The sequence below is a fragment of the Salmo trutta genome, chromosome 21 (assembly GCF_901001165.1).
Source record: "Salmo trutta chromosome 21, fSalTru1.1, whole genome shotgun sequence".
Classification (NCBI taxonomy): Eukaryota; Metazoa; Chordata; class Actinopteri; order Salmoniformes; family Salmonidae; genus Salmo; species Salmo trutta.
In genome coordinates, this window is record NC_042977.1 from 25,720,881 (window position 1) to 25,741,050 (window position 20,170).

At 41.0% G+C, this 20,170-nt stretch overlaps 1 protein-coding gene across 2 annotated transcripts in view; it reads left to right on the forward strand.

The window, feature by feature from the left end:
- cdh12a (cadherin 12a) overlaps window positions 1-14,918 on the forward strand; it is a 36,436-nt gene extending 21,518 nt beyond the window's left edge. For both annotated transcript variants that reach the window (XM_029704911.1, XM_029704910.1), the window contains 6 exons: window positions 1,725-1,978; window positions 4,548-4,684; window positions 6,865-6,986; window positions 7,223-7,337; window positions 13,099-13,350; window positions 14,234-14,918. In XM_029704911.1, the coding sequence (XP_029560771.1) occupies window positions 1,725-1,978; window positions 4,548-4,684; window positions 6,865-6,986; window positions 7,223-7,337; window positions 13,099-13,350; window positions 14,234-14,760 (1,407 nt within the window). In that variant the 3' untranslated portion in view covers window positions 14,761-14,918. The remainder of the gene's footprint in view (window positions 1-1,724; window positions 1,979-4,547; window positions 4,685-6,864; window positions 6,987-7,222; window positions 7,338-13,098; window positions 13,351-14,233) is intronic.
- The last annotated feature ends 5,252 nt before the right edge of the window (window positions 14,919-20,170 follow it).

The following is a 20,170-nucleotide window of genomic DNA, read 5'->3' on the forward strand; positions in this document are numbered from 1 at the left end:
TAAGTATATCAAAGCGCTACTTGCACTTGTCTGGATGTTGACAATGAACATTCAAAACATTAGGCACTTTCTTGCAAATACATAGTGGGAATATACAAAGGCACTTTTGCCTTCTGAAATTGAAATGATTTTAGAGCCATCTATTTGTAGCTGTTTGTATCACAGCCATCCTTGTTAGTGATCTATTTCTTCCTGATCTCTAACTTTAAGACACCTACAAGGTCCTGACAAGTAGCCCAACATGACCATTTACCTGACACTGGAGAATGATACCTCAAAATGAGGTACCAGGTGATGGAGGAAAGTCTGGAAAATGGCTGACTTGGGGAGGGCACAGCCAAGGTTTGCCACAGTTTGTGATAAGAGGATTTGGATGAGTAACCGTTTCAAGCGATAATCGACTCCATCAAAATAAAAGATTATAGTGAACGATGGATAAACCGTCTGTGGGATTCAAATGGCCTCTAAATGTATGTATGTGTCAAGAAATTGGGTCTATACTTTGTTTCTACATTGGACAATGCTGGATTTAGTTTAGGCCTGAAAGCACGCCCAATTTATGATATGCTTCAAGACTCCAGTAGTTATTATCTGTTCCAACCAAAATAGCACCAAAGCGATTATTAAAAAAACTGTAGTATGCAGGAAGTCAAGCACTTTGATATGGATGATCTCTTTCCAAGCCAAACTCTGGTATATTCCAAACAGTTTTTACCATGTAGGTTATCAGTAAATTTAAAAAAGTGTGCCCTCACACATGAAGTGGGAGGTTGAGCTGCTATGCTATCCCATGGATCTCCTTGATGATGAGTCAGGCACCTTGGAGGGCACAGTGAAAACAGCAGGAGCTTCCTGGCACAAATACTGTAATTGACACCTCTGTGCCGTTAATAAGAAGGAATTGTCACTAGGTTGTGGGTGGGAGGTAGAGTAAGAGGATATAGGCCCAAACCCACAACGGATGGGTTCACTTTCCAGATAAGGAATATTCTCCCTGCTAATTTGCATGTATGCAATGTTTTGTGTTCCCTGCAGGTAACGCTGAGCGGTGCTTTTTGGATGGGATGGCACACATGCTGTGGTGTCTGTCCTCCTGCATCTCCTGCCCAGTCCTGTTGTCTGTCTGGTTGTTTTGCAGTCAGCAGGGTGGCTGCCCATTCCACAGATAGCCAGGCTTTTGCATGTGTGTGTCTCAGACAGGGACTGTTGTGTGTGTGTTGACAGTGAAAACTGCTCTGCTGTCAACGCTAACTAGGGACCCAGCTGAGTTAATGTGAGACTGTAATATAGGGTTAGAAAGCTGTTCTCAAAGTGTCTTCCTGAAAATGTGTTAAAACCCCAAACATTGGATTTTCAAGTCTCAAATTGCTTAAAACTGAGACACTGAAGAACATGAGTCTGTGTTGATAAAAGAACATTGAAACCAACACTTTTTATTCATTTAACATAAATCAATCTTGGTTGGTGCAGTTAACGTGCATATTTCCATATCAAAGTGCTTGACTTCCGTGTCTGTTGAGCATACTTAACCTAACAGAGGTGTTAACAAACTGAACCAAGCACTATATTTGACCATTGCACGCAGTATATTCATATCACAGAACATTTACATGAAATGCATTCTGTTTTTTGACGATGTGAATGATTTTATAAATACTGATTCTATGTTGATTTGATTACTATGAATAATAAATGCATTTCACCTTTCATTCATTATCTTTCAGCATCTCGACTACGAAACCAAAAGATCGTACACCTTTAAAGTGGAGGCCTCCAATGCTCACCTGGATCCCCGGTTCCTGCACCGGGGTCCCTTCAAAGACACTGCCACCGTCAAGGTCAACGTGCTGGATGTGGATGAACCCCCTGTGTTCACTAAGACCTCTTACACCATAGACGTGTATGAGGACACTCCTGTGAGCACCATCATTGGATCTGTTACAGCGCAGGACCTAGATGCAAGTAACAGCGCAGTTAGGTAAGGACTCTTGAATACATTTATACATACATGTATAGTAAGTCATATTTACCTACTGTATGGTTAATCAAAATGAGATTCATCAAGGCGCGTGTTGAGCAATGGGACCATGATGGACTGAGGTATTTTCCAGTTGGGCACCTGTATCCGACACCTTAAAATGGCAAAAAGCTGTCAACATAGATCAACTTTACTGTATCTATTTAGCACGATGGGAGCATTTTGGTCTGGTGACTGGAGTGTTGGATGTTTGATCTAACCAACAGAGACACACTTTGCTCCTCAGAGTTATGAACACTGACAACTAATATCCATTTGGCTTGTTGTTTTTCTTCTTCTTCCAAATGTTTTTCAAGTACAGTTGACTTCCACTCTGTTGGTGTTGAGAGACAGAGTGTGAGATGCAGGACATCTCTTGCGCAAGAACATAAAAATACGTTGTGGCCCAGCAGTGTGTTTTTTGTTATCGATGAATATTTAATGTCTTGCTAGAAATGGAGGAGGCAGCAATTCACCTTGCTCAAAAGGCCATCTTTGTGATGCCTGCTTAATATTTTAAAGCATTACATTTGTCATTGTTTTCATGGGACATGAAATACATAAACATACTAGAATGCTGATCAGAACACAACCACATGGCATTATGTTCCCTATATAGTGCACTTCTTTTGATCAGGGTCTGGTCACAAGAATTGCACTATATAGGGAATAAGGTGCTATTTGGGACGCATCCCTAGTTTCTACATGAAAAGAGAGTGATTATTCTTTTGTGTATTGTTTGCGGTCATTGCCTTGATCTTTATTTGATTAATCGTTAGGACATTTCTCCTTCGGGACCAATACATTATTTAGGCCTATCTATCTCTATAGACCTATTACATTCAGATGTTCAACGACAGTGCCTTCAGCAAGTATTCACACCCCTTGACTTTTTCCACATTTTGTTGTGTTACAGCCTGAATTTAAAATAGTTTAAATTTAGATTTTGTTGGTCACTGCCCTACACACAATACCCCATAACGTTTTTTTCAAAATGTTTACAAATTAATAAAAAATGAAAAGCTGAAATGTCTTCAGTCAAAAAGTATTAAACCCCTTTGTTATGGCAAGACTAAATACACTTAGGAGTAAAAATGTTCTTAACAAGTCACATAATAAGTTGCATGGACTGGATGTTTTTTGAATGACTACCTCATCTCTGTACCCCACACATACAACTATCTGCAAGGTCCCTCAGTCAAGAAGTGAATTTCAAACACATATTTAACCACAACGACCAGGGAGGTTTTCTAATGCCTCGCAAGATAGGGCACCTTGAATATCCCTTTGAGAATGGTGAAGTTATTCATTATACTTCGGATGGTGCATCAATATACTCAGTCACTACAAAGATAAAGGCATCCTTCCTAACTCAGTTGAGAGGAAGGAAACAGTTCATTGATTTAACCATGAGGCCAATGGTGACTTTAAAACAGTTAAAGAGTTTAATGGCTGTGATAGGAGAAAACTGAGTAGTTACTCCACAATACTGAGTAATTACTCCACAACATTGTAGTTACTCCACAATACTAACCTAATTGACAGAGTGAAAAGAAGGAAGCCTGTACAGAATTTTAAAAAATATTCCTAAACATGCGTCCTGTTTACAACAAGTCACTAAAGTAATACTGCCAAAAAGTGGCAAAGCAATTACCTTTTTGTCCTGAATACAAAACATTATGTTTGTGGCAAATCCAATGCCACACATTACTGAGTACCACTCTCCATATTTTCAAGCATAGTGGTGGCTGCATCATGTTATGAGTATGCTTTTAATCAATAACGACTGGGGAGTTTTTCAAGATAAAAAAGAAACGGAATGGAGACAATCACATACAAAATCCTATAGGAGAACAGGCTTTAGTCTGTTTTCCACCAGACTTTGGAGATGAATTCACCTTTCAGTAGGACAATAACCTAAAACACAATGCCAAATCTACACTGGAGTTGCTTACCAAGAAGACAGTTAATGTTCCTGAGTCACCGAGTTACAGTTTTGACTTAAATCTACTGAAAATCCATGGCAAGGCCTGAAAATGGTTGTCTAGCAATGATCAACAACCAATTTGACAAATCTTGAAGAATTTTGAAAAGAACAATGGGCAAATGTTGCACAATCCAGGTGTGGAAAGCTCTTAGAGACTTACCAGAAAGACTCACAGCTTTAATTGTTGCTACAGGTGATTCTACAAGTATAGTTTTCACATTGTCATTTTCACGTTGTCATTATGCCTTCAGAAAGTTTTCATGCCCATTGACTATACACCTTGACTTATTCCACATTTTGTTGTGTTACAGCCTGAATTGAAAATGGATTCCATTTTGAATTCAGGCTGTAACACAACAAAATGTGGAATAATTCAAGGGGTATGAATACTTTCTGAAGGCACTGTACATGCAAATACAGAATGAAGGTGTGGAAAGAATAGTTCAGATGTAAGTATTGATTGAAGGATGCTGAGTGAGGTTGAAGAAATCATGTTCAGCAGTTTTTTTAAATGTATTCATGTTTTTTGTGAATGTTTTGTAGATACTCTATTGAGTGGAAGAGGCCTGTGGATGGCTGCTTTGACATTGATACTGTGGAAGGGACCATCTCCACCAACGAGATGTTGGACAGAGAGAGTAATAGGCAGCACAATATCTCTGTTGTGGCCATTAAAGTTAGTAAGTATAGGATGAAGGGTAAATATGTACAGTATATAATATGTGTTAATATACACTGAGTGTACAAAACATTAGGATATTGAATTGCACCCCCTTTAGCCCTCAGAACAGCCTCAATTCATCGAGGCATGGACTCTACAAGGTGTTGAAAGGGTTGCACAGGGACGCTGGTCCATGTTGACTCCAATGCTTTCAACAGTTTTGTCATGTTGGCTGGATGGTCTTTGGGTGGTGGACCATTCTTTTTTTGTAAGATGTGTTTTATCTTTTATAAACAATACAAAACATACACACACACAAACAATATTTACAAACAACAACTACATCACACCTGCCCTGACCAACTAGCACACATCCCCATCTCTAGCGCCCATGGCCTGTGTAAGAATATTTTGAAGATAAATCACAATGCAGAGGACGAGAGGTCAATAAAGGACTAAAAGTCAACGGAGTACTAACGATCAATGGAAATAGGGTTTTTCTGTAATAGGGGATTAATGATTAATGGGTCAGAGATATGGGAGGAATTTCAGTCTGGGACTCATAGCTACATGGCAAGTTATCATTGGTCCAAATTGTTTATACATTGAACCTGAAATAGGATACTTGTTATTTGGCCATTGGCCCAGTTTTATTACAAGGAATTCTAATTTGTCAACCGCAGGCTAGGGCTGGGTTATAAAGTACATCCTGTCTCTTTGTTCTGTGGAGAGAATCACTGAAGAGAATCACTGAGGACAGAAGAGAATGAACATCTACCTCTCAGCATAACACCTATGATTCGTCCTCTTTGAATAAACCTATTTTCCTCCTCCTGATTTGCTTTGGGGTCTGTGGTTTTGAAGAGCTCCAACTTTCCCCTACATCTTATGCAAACACCAGTTCTTTTTAAGTCTTGGGTCAAATAGATAATATTTTTTTCTAAGAGATTGTCAGTTGGATATGCTCTCTGCAAGATTTTGTATATTCTTCCCTGTCATATGAACATAATTTTCTAATTCACATAAGATTCCCTCAAGGTTGCTCTGATGTCCAAGAGATTTCCTGTTACCAAGTCATTTACAGTTTCTATGCCTTTATGGTTTCTATGGTTAACCATTCTAGATACATATGAGAAACACCCTGCAGCATTGCAGTTCTTGACACACTCAAACTGGTGCGCCTGGCACATACTACCATACCCCGTTCAAAGGCACTTACATCTTTTGTGTTGCCCATTCACCCTCTGAATGGCACACATACACAATCCATGTCTCAATTGTCTGAAAGTCTTAAAAATCCTTCTTTAACCTGTCTCCTCCCCTTCAGCTACACTGATTGAAGTGGATTTAACAAGTGACATCAATAAGGGATCATAGCTTTCATCTGGATTCACCTGGTCAGTCTTCACCTGGTCATGTTATGGAAAGAGCAGGTGTTCCTAATTTTCTATTCTCAGTGTATATCCGCCTGGGGCTGTATTCAAAAAGCATATCAGAGTAGAAGTGCTGATCTAGAATCAGTTTTGCCTTTAAAATCATAATGAACAAGACGGGGGCCCTGATCCTAGATCAATCAGTACTTCTCTGAGACGCTTTGTGAATAAGGGTCCTGGTACAAGTAATTTGGACAGAGTTTGCACAAAGCAGGCCATACAGTAGTCTACAGACACACACAGGGTTCCATACTTGTGGCACCATCTAGTGAAATTGACTGATACTTACAGTAAAGCAGCTCAACAGATTCGATGAACTAAATGCTATTTTTCCTCTGAAAGAACAGTTTATTAAATGTGAATCTTTTCAATGGATTTTTACAAATTCATTAGCATTATTACAAAATCACACAATACAATCAACACATATTATTAATTTCTTATAATTTGACTGTGCAGCCATTTGTTTTTCTATGAAAACATGTTATTATTTGTCAATGACTCTATTTTCAAGTATTGTCATGTTATTTTGTTGTCAATTTCATATTACTTATATGAGGCCTGCAGTTTCATGCGTAAACAGATAGTGTCACTGTTAAATCTTTCATCAAGCTACTGTAAACATAACACTGTTTGTTTTACAAAGCAGTTCAGACATGAGAGAAAGGGCTTTCGCAATGCTCACTCATTTGTGATGCTCACTGAGGTCCACTATGTGCAGGACGCATTATGTGTTGTATGATTACTGTTTTCTTTGATTCTACAGACAACCCTATCCTATCCAACAAGGTCACAGTCACAGTCAATGTGCTGGATGTCAACGAGTTCCCTCCGGAGCTCACCATTCTCTTTGACACGTTTGTCTGTGAAAATGCAATAGTAGGCCAGGCAAGTACAACTCCTTTGTGATAAAGGTTGTGTGTGTGTGTGTGTGTGTGTGTGTGTGTGTGTGTGTGTGTGTGTGTGTGTGTGTGTGTGTGTGTGTGTGTGTGTGTGTGTGTGTGTGTGTGTGTGTGTGTGTGTGTGTGAAAGAGAATGAAAGAGAAATATAATAATTGTGATAATTGTCTCTCCACTTGTTTCTGGGCATATACTGTAGTTTAAAGCTCTTTGTGCTTTACCAGGTAATTCAGACCATCAATGCTACGGACAAGGATCTTCCCACTGTTGGACAGAAGTTCTTCTTCAAGTCCCCCAGGGAAATCAGAAACAGGAATTTCACTGTGCGAGACTTTGGAAGTAAGCCATGTTTTTTTTTCTTCTGAGAAATAAAGGAAGGGATAAAAGAGAGCAAGAGATGGAGAGAAGGTGAAGGAGGGGATAGCGAAAGAGATGGAGTGAGAAAACGGACAGAAAGAGGGAAAGAGAGAGTTGAAGAGAGAGGAGAGAGAGGGAGAATTAAACAGTTGTGGCACGTTCAGTAAGGTTCTTTTTTAAAACTCTATTGAAAGACTCTGTATATTATATACAGACTATCTATTACGATGCCATGCCTGTGACTCGCTTCAAATCTACCTTCTTGATACTAGCTCCCTACAATATCCACTAACAATTGGTATTGAATTAATAGATGTTCAGGGTTTTTTGTCACAACCCAGGGGACGCCAGGGTGAAATGTTTTACTTTTCGCTAACCCCTACAGCCTTCCCACCTCACCATCCTCCGTTAGTATTTTTCTAACACAGTAACACATAAATATCAGAGCTGATTCAGAGAGACAGCAGTGCTCATGGCCATCGCAGCAAACAGGCACAAGGTGTGCTATAATGGCTCCTACCTTGTCAAATGAGATATTCGTCCAGCCGGGCAGAGGGAATGCTGTGTGACAGAGTCAGTTCACCACCACTAGCCTGGTGCTGGAGACGAGGCAAGGCACATCGGTACGTCATCTCTGTAAAAACACCAGGCCTGTGTTTTATTTTTTTGTACATGCTAAGTACTCACCATCACCTTATTTCAAATAAGGCAAAACTGACATTCTAGATACAGTTGAAGTCGGAAGTTTACATACATCTTAGCCAAATACATTTAAACTCAGTTTTTCACAATTCCTGACATTTAACCCAAGTAACAATTCCCTGTCTTAGGTCAGTTAAGATCACCACTTTATTTTAAGAATGTGAAATGTCAGAATAATAGTAGAGAGAATGATTTCTTTCAGCTTTTATTTCTTTCATCACATTCCCAGTGGGTCAGACGTTTACATACACTCAAATAGTATTTGGTAGCATTGCCTTTAAATTGTTTAACTTGGGTCAAACATCTTGAGTAGCCTGCCACAAGCTTCCCACAATACGTTGGGTGGATTTTGGCCCATTCCTCCTGACAGAGCTGGTGTAACTGAGTCAGGTTTGTAGGCCTCCTTGCTCGCACACGCTTTTCAGTTCTGCCCACAAATTTTATATAGGATTGAGGTCAGGGCTCTGTGATGGCCACTCCAATACCTTGACTTTGTTGTCCTTAAGCCATTTTGACACAACTTTGGAAGTATGCTTGGGGTCATTGTCCATTTGGAAGACCCATTTGTGACCAAGCTTTAACTTCCTGACTGATGTCTTGAGATGTTGCTTCAATATATCCACATCATTTTCCTCCCTCATGATGCCATCTATTTTGTGAAGTGCACCAGTCCCTCCTGCAGCAAAGCACCCCACAACATGTTTTTATTTATTTTATTTTACCTTAATTTAACCAGGTAGGCAAGTTGAGAACAAGTTCTCATTTACAATTGCGACCTGGCCAAGATAAAGCAAAGCAGTTTGACACATACAACAACACAGAGTTACACATGGAGTAAAACAAACATGCAGTCAATAATAGAGTAGAAAAATAAGTCTATATACAATGTGAGCAAATGAGGTGAGATAAGGAAGGTAAAGGCAAAAAGGCCATGGTGGCAAAGTAAATACAATATAGCAAGTAAAACAGTAGAATGGTAGATTTTTAGTGGAAGAAAGTGCAAAGTAGAAATAGAAATAATGGGGTGCAAAGGGCAAAATAAATAAATAAACAAATAAATACAGTAGGGGAAGAGGTAGTTGTTTGGGCTAAATTATAGATGGGCTATATACAGGTGCAGTGATCTGTGAGCTACTCTGACAGCTGGTACTTAAAGCTAGTGAGGGAGATAAGTGTTTCCAGTTTCAGAGATTTTTGTAGTTCATTCCAGTCATTGGCAGCAGAGAACTGGAAGGAGAGGTGGCCAAAGGAGGAATTGGCTTTGGGTGTGACCAGAGAGATATACCTGCTGGAGCGCGTGCTACAGGTGGGTGCTGCTATGGTGACCAGTGAGCTGAGATAAGGGGGGACTTTACCTAGCAGGGTCTTGTAGATGACCTGGAGCCAGTGGGTTTGGCGACGAGTATGAAGTGAGGGCCAGCCAACAAGAGCGTACAGGTCACGGTGGTGGGTAGTATATGGGGCTTTGGTGACAAAACGGATGGCACTGTGATAGACTGCATCCAGTTTATTGAGTAGGGTATTGGAGGCTATTTTGTAAATGACATCGCCGAAGTCGAGGATCGGTAGGATGGTCAGTTTTACGAGGGTATGTTTGGCAGCATGAGTGAAGGATGCTTTGTTGTGAAATAGGAAGCCAATTCTAGATTTAACTTTGGATTGGAGATGTTTGATGTGAGTCTGGAAGGAGAGCTTACAGTCTAACCAGACACCTAGGTATTTGTATTTGTCCACATATTTTAAGTAAGAACCGTCCAGAGTAGTGATGCTGGACGGGTGGGCAGGTACGGGCAGTGATCGGTTGAAAAACATGCATTTAGTTTTACTAGTATTTAAGAGCAGTTGGAGGCCACGGAAGGAGAGTTGTATGGCATTGAAGCTCGTCTGGAGGGTTGTTAACACAGTGTCCAAAGAAGGGCCAGAAGTATACAGAATGGTGTCGTCGGTGTAGAGGTGGATCAGAGACTCACCAGCAGCAAGAGCGACATCATTGATGTATACAGAGAAAAGAGTTGGCCCAAGAATTGAACCCTGTGGCACCCCCCCATAGAGACTACCAGAGGCCCGGACAACAGGCCATCTGATTTGACACATTGAACTCTATCAGAGAAGTAGTTGGTGAACCAGGCGAGGCAATCATTTGAGAAATCAAGGCTATTGAGTCTGCCGATGAGGATGTGATGATTGACAGAGTCGAAAGCCTTGGCCAGGTCAATGAATACGGCAACACAGTATTGTTTGTTATCGACGGCGGTTACGATATCGTTTAGGACCTTGAGCGTGGCTTAGGTGCACCCATGACCAGCTCTGAAACCAGATTGCATAGCGGAGAAGGTGCAGTGGGATTCAAAATGGACGGTAATCTGTTTGTTGACTTGGCTTTCGAAGACCTTAGAAAGGCAGGGTAGGATAGATATAGGTCTGTAGCAGTTTGGGTCAAGAGTGTCCCCTCCTTTGAAGAGGGGGATGACAGCAGCTGCTTTCCAATCTTTGATGATGCTGATGAACATGATGCTGCCACCCCCGTGCTTCCCGGTTGGGGTGGTGTTCTTCGGCTTGCAAGCCTCCCCCTTTTTCCTCCAAACATAACGATGGTCATTATGGCCAAAGAGTTCAATTTTTGTTTCATCAGACCAGAGGACATTTCTCCAAAAAGTATGATATTTGTCCCCATATACAGTGGCAAACCGTAGTCTGCCTTTTTTATGGCGGTTTTGGAGCAGTGTCTTCTTCCTTGCTGAGCGGCCATTCAGGTTATGTCGATATAGGACTTGTTTTACTGTGGATATATATACTTTTGTACGTGTTTCCTCCAGCATCTTCACAAGGTCCTTGCTGTTGTTCTGTAATTGATTTGCTCTTTTCGCACCAAAGTACGTTCATCTCTAGGAGACAGAACGCGTCTCCTTCCTGAGCGGTATGACGGCTGCGTGGTCCCATGGTGTTTATACTTGTGTACTATTGTTTGTACAGATGAACGTGGTACCTTCAGGCGTTTGGAAATTGCTCCCAAGGATGAACCTGTAAAGGGTGCGTACTGGCGGCACAGAAGTCAGGCGCAGGAGAGCAAAAACTGTGTTCCAACGGAGCAGTTTAAAAATAAAAAACACTGTAAAATAGAACAAACAAACAAACAATGGGTAACAAAACCCGTCACACACCAGCATACATGCACAAGCACTTAAAATAAACAATTCCGGACAAGGACATGGGTGGGAACAGAGGATTAAATACACAACATGTAATGATGGAATTGAAACCAGGTGTGTGGGAAGACAAGACAAAACAAATGGAAAATGAAAAGTAGATTGATGATGGCTAGAAGACCGGCAACGCCGACCGCCGAACGCCGCCCAAACAAGGAGAGGCATTGACTTCAGCAGAAGTCGTGACAGAACCAGACTTGTGGAGGTCTCCCATTTATTTTCTGAGGTCTTGGCTGATTTCTTTAGATTTTCCCATGATGTCAAGCAAAGAGGCACTGAGTTTGAAGGTAGGCCTTGAAATACATCCACAGGTACACCTTCAATTGACTCAAATGATGTCAATTAGCCTATCGGAAGCTTCTAAATCCATTACATCATTTTCTGCCATTTTCCAAGCTGTTTAAAGGCACAGTCAACTTGGTGTATGTAAACTGCTGACCCACTGGAATTGTGATACAGTGAATTATAAGTGAAATAATCTGTCTGTAAGCAATTGTTGGAAAAATTACTTGTGTCATGCACAAAGTAGGTGTCCTAACTGACTTGCCAGAACTATAGTTTGTTAACAAGAAATTTGTGGAGTGGTTGAAAAACGAGTTTTAATGACTCCGACCAAAGTGTATGTAAACTTCTGACTTCAACTGTACAAGACCGGCAGCGATTTTGATCTTTACTATGTGCCCTATATTTCTCCCTAAATAAAGAAGATTAAGTTTGAACTGCAGGATCATGCTCTACAACATCCGTAGAATACGAGCTTTCCTCACACAGGAAGTGGCGCAGGTCCTAATCCAGGCACTCATCATATCCTGTCTGTACTACTGCAACACTCTGATGGCTGGGCTCCCCGCTTCTGCAATCAAACCCCTGCAACTTATCTAGAATGCCGCAGCCCATCTGATGTTCAACCTTTCCATGTTCTCCCATGTCACCCCACTCCTCCCTACACTCCATTGGCTTCCGGTCAAAGCTCGCATCCACTAGAAGACAATGATTCTTGCCTAGGAAGCAGCAAGGGGAACTGCCCCTCCCTACATTTAGGCTATGCTCAAACCCTACACCCCAACCTGAGCTCTCTGTTCTGACACCTCAGGTCTCTTGACCGTCCCAATCCTACAGGAGGTCAGCTCCTGCTTAACCCAATCAAAGCTCTACTCTGTCCTGACACCCCAATGGTGGAACTAGCTTCCATCTGATGCTACATCTGATGCCCATCTTCTGAAAACAAAACATGTGCACTTGTCTTTTCCTACTAGCACTGACTTTTCTGAAAAATTTACTTACTACAACTGTGATATGTGGTTGTCTCACCTAGCTCTGGGGGGCCCCGAGTGGCGCAGCAGTCTAAGGCACTGCAACTCAGTGTTGGAGACGTCACTACAGACCCTGGTTTGTTTCCAGGCTGTATCACAACCGGCCGTGATTGGGAGTGCCATAGGGCGGTGCACAATTGGCCCAGCATTGTCCGGGTTAGGGTTTGGTAGGCCGTCATTGTAAAGAAGAATTTGTTCTTAACTGACTTGCCTAGTTAAATAAAGGATAAACAAAAAATAAAAAAGCTATCTTAAGATGAATGCAAGTGTAAATCGCTTTAGATGAGAGCATCTGCTAAATGACTTAAATGTAAATGTGACTATGTAAGTAAATACATGTAAGTACACTCTGTTGCATCACGGGTGAACGCTCTTTGATGATCCCTCGTTTGGTTTTTAGACAACACTGCGGGGATAGTGACCAGAGGTATAGGGTTCCAGACTTAATTGATTGATTGATTCATTGATTGATTTATTGATTTAAGACATGTAGGGTTAATGGTTGTGTCATTTGGTTTCCAGACAACACAGCGGGGATAGTGACCAAGCGTGTGGGGTTCCAGAGGCGGGTCCAAGAGTACTACATGGTGCCTGTGGTGGTAGAGGACAGTGGCTACCCAGCCCAGAGCAGCACTGGCACCCTCACTGTCCGCGTGTGTGCCTGTGAGACCGACGGTTCCCTCCTGTCCTGCACGGCAGAAGCAGTCTTCCTACCAGTGGGTCTCAGCACCGGGGCAGTGATGTCCATTTTACTGTGTATGGTCATACTCCTGGGTAAGTCATGTCTGCCAGTCAGAGATTGTAGTGTAGACACACAGTATTTCTGAACGTACAGTATACAGTATATTATTTCCATTTGACACCCACCTTGACGATGATAAATGGTAATAATGGTAATAACGGCTTCCCACAAGTGTTAATTTCTTGCTATAGACTGTAAATGTACATTATCATAATGTTAATGTGTACAATTTTACACTAGAGGGAGCTGAAGTCCTAACGTACAGTAATGTCATTAAATTGACCATTACAATTTGAAAAATGGCCCTTGAAACAATCCCATAATCATACTTGTAGGTCGATTTAGCTCACTTATCTTGGTCCAGCAATTCCTCCCTACTTTCTCCTACTAAAGTATAATCTCTTACTATTGAATAACATAACACAGTGAGCACTACAGTAGTGTGGAGTTGGCTGCTGCGTTGTACTCTCTACTGTCTGCCACTGGGAGGGAGAAAGAGAGAGGGAGGGAGAAGGAGAGATGAAAGCATTGTGAAACAGCCTTTCATCCTGTCTGACTGCTGCCTCAGTACAATAGTGACAGATGGCATGTCAGAAATGGATCACGGCTGGCCTCAGGCTGTGATTCCTTTAAGTTCTCCTGCTGAAAAAAAGAATGGCTGAAGAAAAGAGGAAATTAACTAATGGCTCCTCACACATGACATCCCACTGTCTCTCTTCCCATTGCCTCCTACAGTACTCTGAAAAGCTCTTGAAACGCACGTCACTGTATATTTTCACTGCAGTACATCTATGTATGGAGACGATAAAACGGTGGGTGCGGTGCGCTTGTTTCTTTTGTATTGTATTGATTGTGGTGCGCTTGTTTATTTTGTATTGTATTGATCGTGGTGCGCTTGTTTCTTTTGTATTGTAGTGATCGTGGTGCTCTACGTAGGCCTGAGACGGCAGAAGAAGAGGGAGACATTGATGTCGTCCAAGGAGGACATCCGGGACAACGTGATCCACTATGACGTCGAGGGGGGCGGCGAGGAGGACACCCACGCCTTCGACATGGGCACGCTGAGGAACACCAAGGCCATCAAGGAGAACATGCTCCGCCGGGGCACAGGGTCATGGTCAGATGTCACCACTCAAACTGAGATCAATGGGTCAACCCCTACCACAGAGGGCAGCACTGACATCATCAGGGACTATATTCACCAGCGTCTCCAGGAGAACCACCTGGGTTTTTCTGCTCCCCCGTATGACTCGCTGGCTACATACGCCTACGAGGGGGATGGGTCAGTGGCAGAGTCGCTGAGCTCCATCGAGTCGTGGACGGTGGATGGCCGTGAGGACTTCAGATACCTCGGCGAGTGGGGGCCGTCCTTCAAATCTCTGGCGGGGATATTAGACAAAGACAAAGCAGATCCTCCCACTGCGGAAGTGGAGGAGAGCTGAGAGTACTTGTAAAGACAGGAATGACAGAAAATACTATTTGATTTGCAAAGGTTGTTTTACTTTTATAGTACTTTTATAGACAATGGGAATAAAATACAAGCTGTTCACTTAAGTTTTTATCATAGTTTTGTGGTGGTTGTTATTGTTGTTTGTTTTTTGGTTAAAATAAACTTGACAAGCTATCAAAGTGCCTCGGGAACTGCTCTGTTTTTATCTAACTACAGAATCTACTAAATGTCTTTATTGTAAGAATGTAATACTCTATTGAAAAGAGACACCTCATCCATGCTCACATAGGCCAGATACTCTCACCCACTTGAGCTAAACTGGGGCTTTAGACCATAATCATTATGGCCCTTCAAAAGCATGCAGCTGTGAACTACAGTATTGTACAATAATCTTTACTTAAACCTTCTCCATGGATTCTGATGAGCTAGCTAGAATTGAAGGTGGTGCTAATCACAATAGGCAAATTGTTTCTGTCGAAATCAAGATCCAACCAATGCTCTTGTTTGTCTTGTTCATCTGCAAGGAGCTACAAGCTTTCACCCCCTTTCATTCTTGTCAAATTAAATGTCAAGTGATTTTTAAATGTCAACTGCAGTGGCATATTTTATTGTAATGCGATTCTCGCATTAATTATGCTAAAGACTGTAAGGATAAGACGATTATCTTGAAAATTATAAGCTTTCTAGTTCACCATACTCAAAATGGTTTAAACACTTAGATGTTTACATTTCGTACTTTGACTTTACAGAAAAGTAAGCAGGGTAGGATCAGACCGTTTCAGTGCATTATTTCATTTGTTCATCTATGTTTATCCACATAATCTTTTCAATATATGTTGATCTACTTGAAAGCATACATTAACATAGAACAGCGTATCCTTTTGAGTGTTGTTTCATATACTGTATGTTGTGATGATACATTAACACACACTCCTTGAGTAGGCAAGTGATAAACAGTTATTTATTCTTCTCACGTGCATTAGCACGTGTGTCATTTGTCGAAGGAAGAAAATAGATTATGAACCTAAAGTCGCACCTTGAAGGTGACGAAGAAATATATAATTTCATTTTTATTGTGCAAGTAAAAGCAACAAATAATTTTTCAGTGTGTGGCTCATCAAACATCTAATATCAACACACAGCGTTATTCTACTCCCAGAGAACAACGTTGCATGTTGACCCTAATAAACATGTCATCATGCTAAATCAATATTATGTTATTCACATCTACAGCAGTAACCCACAGCCCCCAGGCCAGAAGCACCTCTGGAAGTGAGAACATGGATGAAGACATCATAATCATCAGGCTGCTAAGCTACTGGTATCCCACTGCATAGTATCATGTTCCTTGCTCACATGCTGGGGCCTAAATTGGCCAATCTAATTCAGTGCAAAGACATTAATTGTGGATATTTTTTTTTATTCCCTTTTCCCCCAATACTATACCACAAGCAGAGCTCTAGATTTACCCTGTTTTATTTATGCAGTTGAAATGGCATATTCTGAGGAATTCCCTTCTCTTTTATTTAACCATTATTTTGACAGGGAATCTGCTGAGACCAAGGTTTCTGTCACAAATGAGCCCTGCATCACATCAATACATATCAATATACATTATGCACACCATTATACACATCAATATACACATCAATATACATCAACATACATTATGCACACATCATTATACACGTCAATATACATCAACATACATTATGCGCACCATTATACACAACAATATACACATCAATACATATCAATAAACATTATGCACACCATTATACACATCATAATACACATCAATACACATCAAAGCAAAACACGATCATAGAAAACAAACACATTTTCCAGTAAATTGTCAATAAGTCTTGTTGAATTGCCCTAGAGGCACCAATTCATCAAATTTTAGAGAGCCTTGGAGATTATTCCATAAGTAAGGTGTAAATAAACTAAAAGCAGATTTACCTCTCAGTGGAGTTCGAAGGGATCTCCAGAGTTAGCTATCCCTGAGACTGAGTGTGGTATCTCGTACATCTGTAAGATAACAATGAAGTAAGGTACGGCGGAGGTTTATGCAGGAGGGCTTTATAAACAAAAAGAGTGCAATGCATTAATCAATGAGACCTCAGAGAGGTACTTTCTAATACAGAATGCAGTGATGTGTACTGAACCTGTCCCCTGTAATAAGTGCTGTGTGCTATGATAAACAGCTGCATTCATATACAGTGGCTTGCGAAAGTATTCACCCCTCTTGGCATTTTTCATATTTTGTTTCATTACAACCTGTAATTTAAATGAATTTTTATTTGGATTTCATGTAATGGACATACACAAAATAGTCCAAATTGGTGAAGTGAAAGTAAAAGTATAACTTCTTTCAAAATATTCAGAAAAAACCCCCGGAAAAGTGGTGTGTGCATATTTATTCACCCCTAAATAAGATCTGGTGCAACCAATTACTTTCAGAAGTCACATAATTAGTTAAATAAAGTCCACCTGTGTGCAATCTAAGTGTCACATAATCTGTCACATGATCTCAGTATATATACACCTGTTCTGAAAGGCCCCAGTCTGCAACACCACTAAGCAAGGGGCACCACCAAGCAAGCGGCACTATGAAGACCAAGGAGCTCTCCAAACAGGTCAGGGACAAAGTTGTGGAGAAGTACAGACCAGGGTTGGGTTACAAAAAATATCTGAAACTTTGAACATCCCACGGAGCACCATTAAATTCCTTCCACCTTGAAGGAACTGCAATGCTCCACAGCAGAGATTGGAGTATCTCTCCATAGGACCATTTTAAGCCATACACTCCACAGAGCTGGGCTTTATGGAAGAGTGGCCAGAAAAAAAACATTGCTTAAAGAAAAAAATAAGCAAACACGTTTGGTGTTCGCCAAAATGCATGTGGGAGACTTTCCAAACATATGGAAGAAGGTACTCTAATCAGATGAGACTAAAATTGAGCTTTTTGGGGATCAAGGAAAACGCTATGTCTGGCGCACACCCAGCACCTCTCATCACCCCGAGACTACCATCCCCACAGTGATGCATGGTGGTGGAAGCATCATGCTGTGGGGATGTTTTTCACTGGTCAGAATTGAAGGAATGATAGATGGTGCTAAATACAGGGAAATTCTTGAGTGAAACCTGTTTTAGTCTTCCAGAGATTTGAGACTTGGACGGAGGTTCACCTTCCAGCAGGACAATGACCCTAAGCATACTGCTAAAGCAACACTCGAGTGGTTTAAGGGGAAATATTTAAATGTCTTGGAATTTAAAAGGCCGAGTCAATGCCCACACCTTAATCCAATTGAGAATCTGTGATATGACTTAAAAATTGCTGTACACCAGCGGAACCCATCCAACTTGAAGGAGCTGGAGCAGTTTTGCCTTGAAGAATGGGCAAAAATCCCAGTGGCTAGATGTACCAAGCTTATAGAGACATACCCCAAGAGACTTGCAGCTGTAATTGCTGCAAAAGGTGGCTCTACAAAGTATTGACTTTGGGGGGGGGTTGAATAGTTATGCACGCTCAAGTTTTCCATTGTTTTGTCTTAGTCCTTGTTTGTTTCACAATAAAAAAAATATTTTCCATCTTCAAAGTGGTTGGCATGTTATGTAAATCAAATGATACAAACCCCCCAAAAATCTATTTTAATTAAATGTGGTAAGGTAACAAAATAGGACAAATACCAAGGGGGTGAATACTTTTGCAGGCCACGGTATAACTGATCAAATTATGAAAGACAAGCATTGTAATTTTGAATTCCATAAAGTGAGTGTGGAAGAAGTGAAAATAATATTGCTGTCTATCAACAATGACAAGTCACCGGGGTCTGAAAACTTGGATGGATAATTACTGAGGATAATAGCAGATGAAATTGCCACTCCTTTCTGACATATCTTCAATCTAAGCTTACTAGAAAGTGTATGCCCTCAGGCCTGGAGGGAAGCAAGAGTGATTCTGTTACGCAAGAATAGTAAAGCCCCCTTTACTGCCTCAAATAGCCAAACAATCAGCCTGTTACCAACCCTTAGTAAACTTTTGGAGAAAATGGTGTTTTGTCAGATACAATGCTATTTTACTGTAAACAAATTAACAACAGGCTTTCAGCATGCTTATAGGGAGGGACATTCAACAAGCACAGCTCTTACTTAAATGACTGATGATTGGCTGAGAGAAATTAATAATCACAAAATTGTGGGAGCTGTTTGTTAGACTTCAGTGTGGTTTTTGACATTATCAATCATAGTCTGCTGATGGAAAAACGTATGAGTTATGGCTTTACACCCCCTACCATATTGTGGATAAAGAGTTACCCGTCTAACAGAACACAGAGGTTGTTCTTTAACGGAAGCCTTTCCAACATAATCCAGGTAGAATCAGGAATTCCCCAGGGCAGCTGTCTAGGCCCCTTACTTTTTTTCAATCTTTACTAATAACATGCCACTGCCCTTGAGTAAAGCAAGTGGGGCTCTGTATGTGGATGACTCAACACTATACACGCCAGCTACTACAGCGAGTGAAATCACTGCAACACTTAAGAAAGAGATGTAGTTTCAGAATGGGTGGCAAGGAATAAATTGGTCTGAAATATTTCATAAACTAAAAGCATTGTATTTGGGACAAATCATTCACTAAACAATAAACCTCAACTAATTCTTGTAATGAATCGTGGAAATTGAGCAAGTTGAGGTAACTAAACTGCTTGGAGTAACACTGGATTGTAAACTGTCATGGTCAAAACATGTTGATACAAAAGTAGTTAACAAGGCACTAGCAACAAGGCAGGTCCCAGATGCTCTACTTTTGTTGCAACGGGACTACTGTTCAGTCAGGTGGTCAGGTGCCACTAAGAGGGACCTTGGAAAATTACAATTGGCTCAGAACAGGGCAGAATGGCTGGCCCTTAAATGTACATGGAGAGCTAATAATAATTATAATGCATGTAAATCTGTGGAGGATAGATTAACAACATCACTACTTGTTTTTGTAAGAAGTGTTGACATGCTGAAGTGTCTGTTTAAACTACTAGCACACAACTTGGACACCAAGTCAAAAACAGACTATGGGAGGCACACAGTACTATATAGATCCATGGCTACATGGAACTCTATTCCACATCAGGTAACTGATGCAAGCAGTAGAATCGGATAAAAAACAGATAAAAATACACATTATGGAACAGCGGGGACTGTGAAGAGACACACACAGGCACAGACACACATGCACATGATAAGACACGCACTCATTCACATGGATGTTGTGCACATGGATGTTGTATTGTAAATATGTGGTGGTGGAGTGGTGGCCTAAGGGAACACACTAAATGTGTTGGGTAAGGTGTCATGAAATGTAATGTCGTGTAGTATTTTAAACTGTATGTAACTGTCTTATGTTG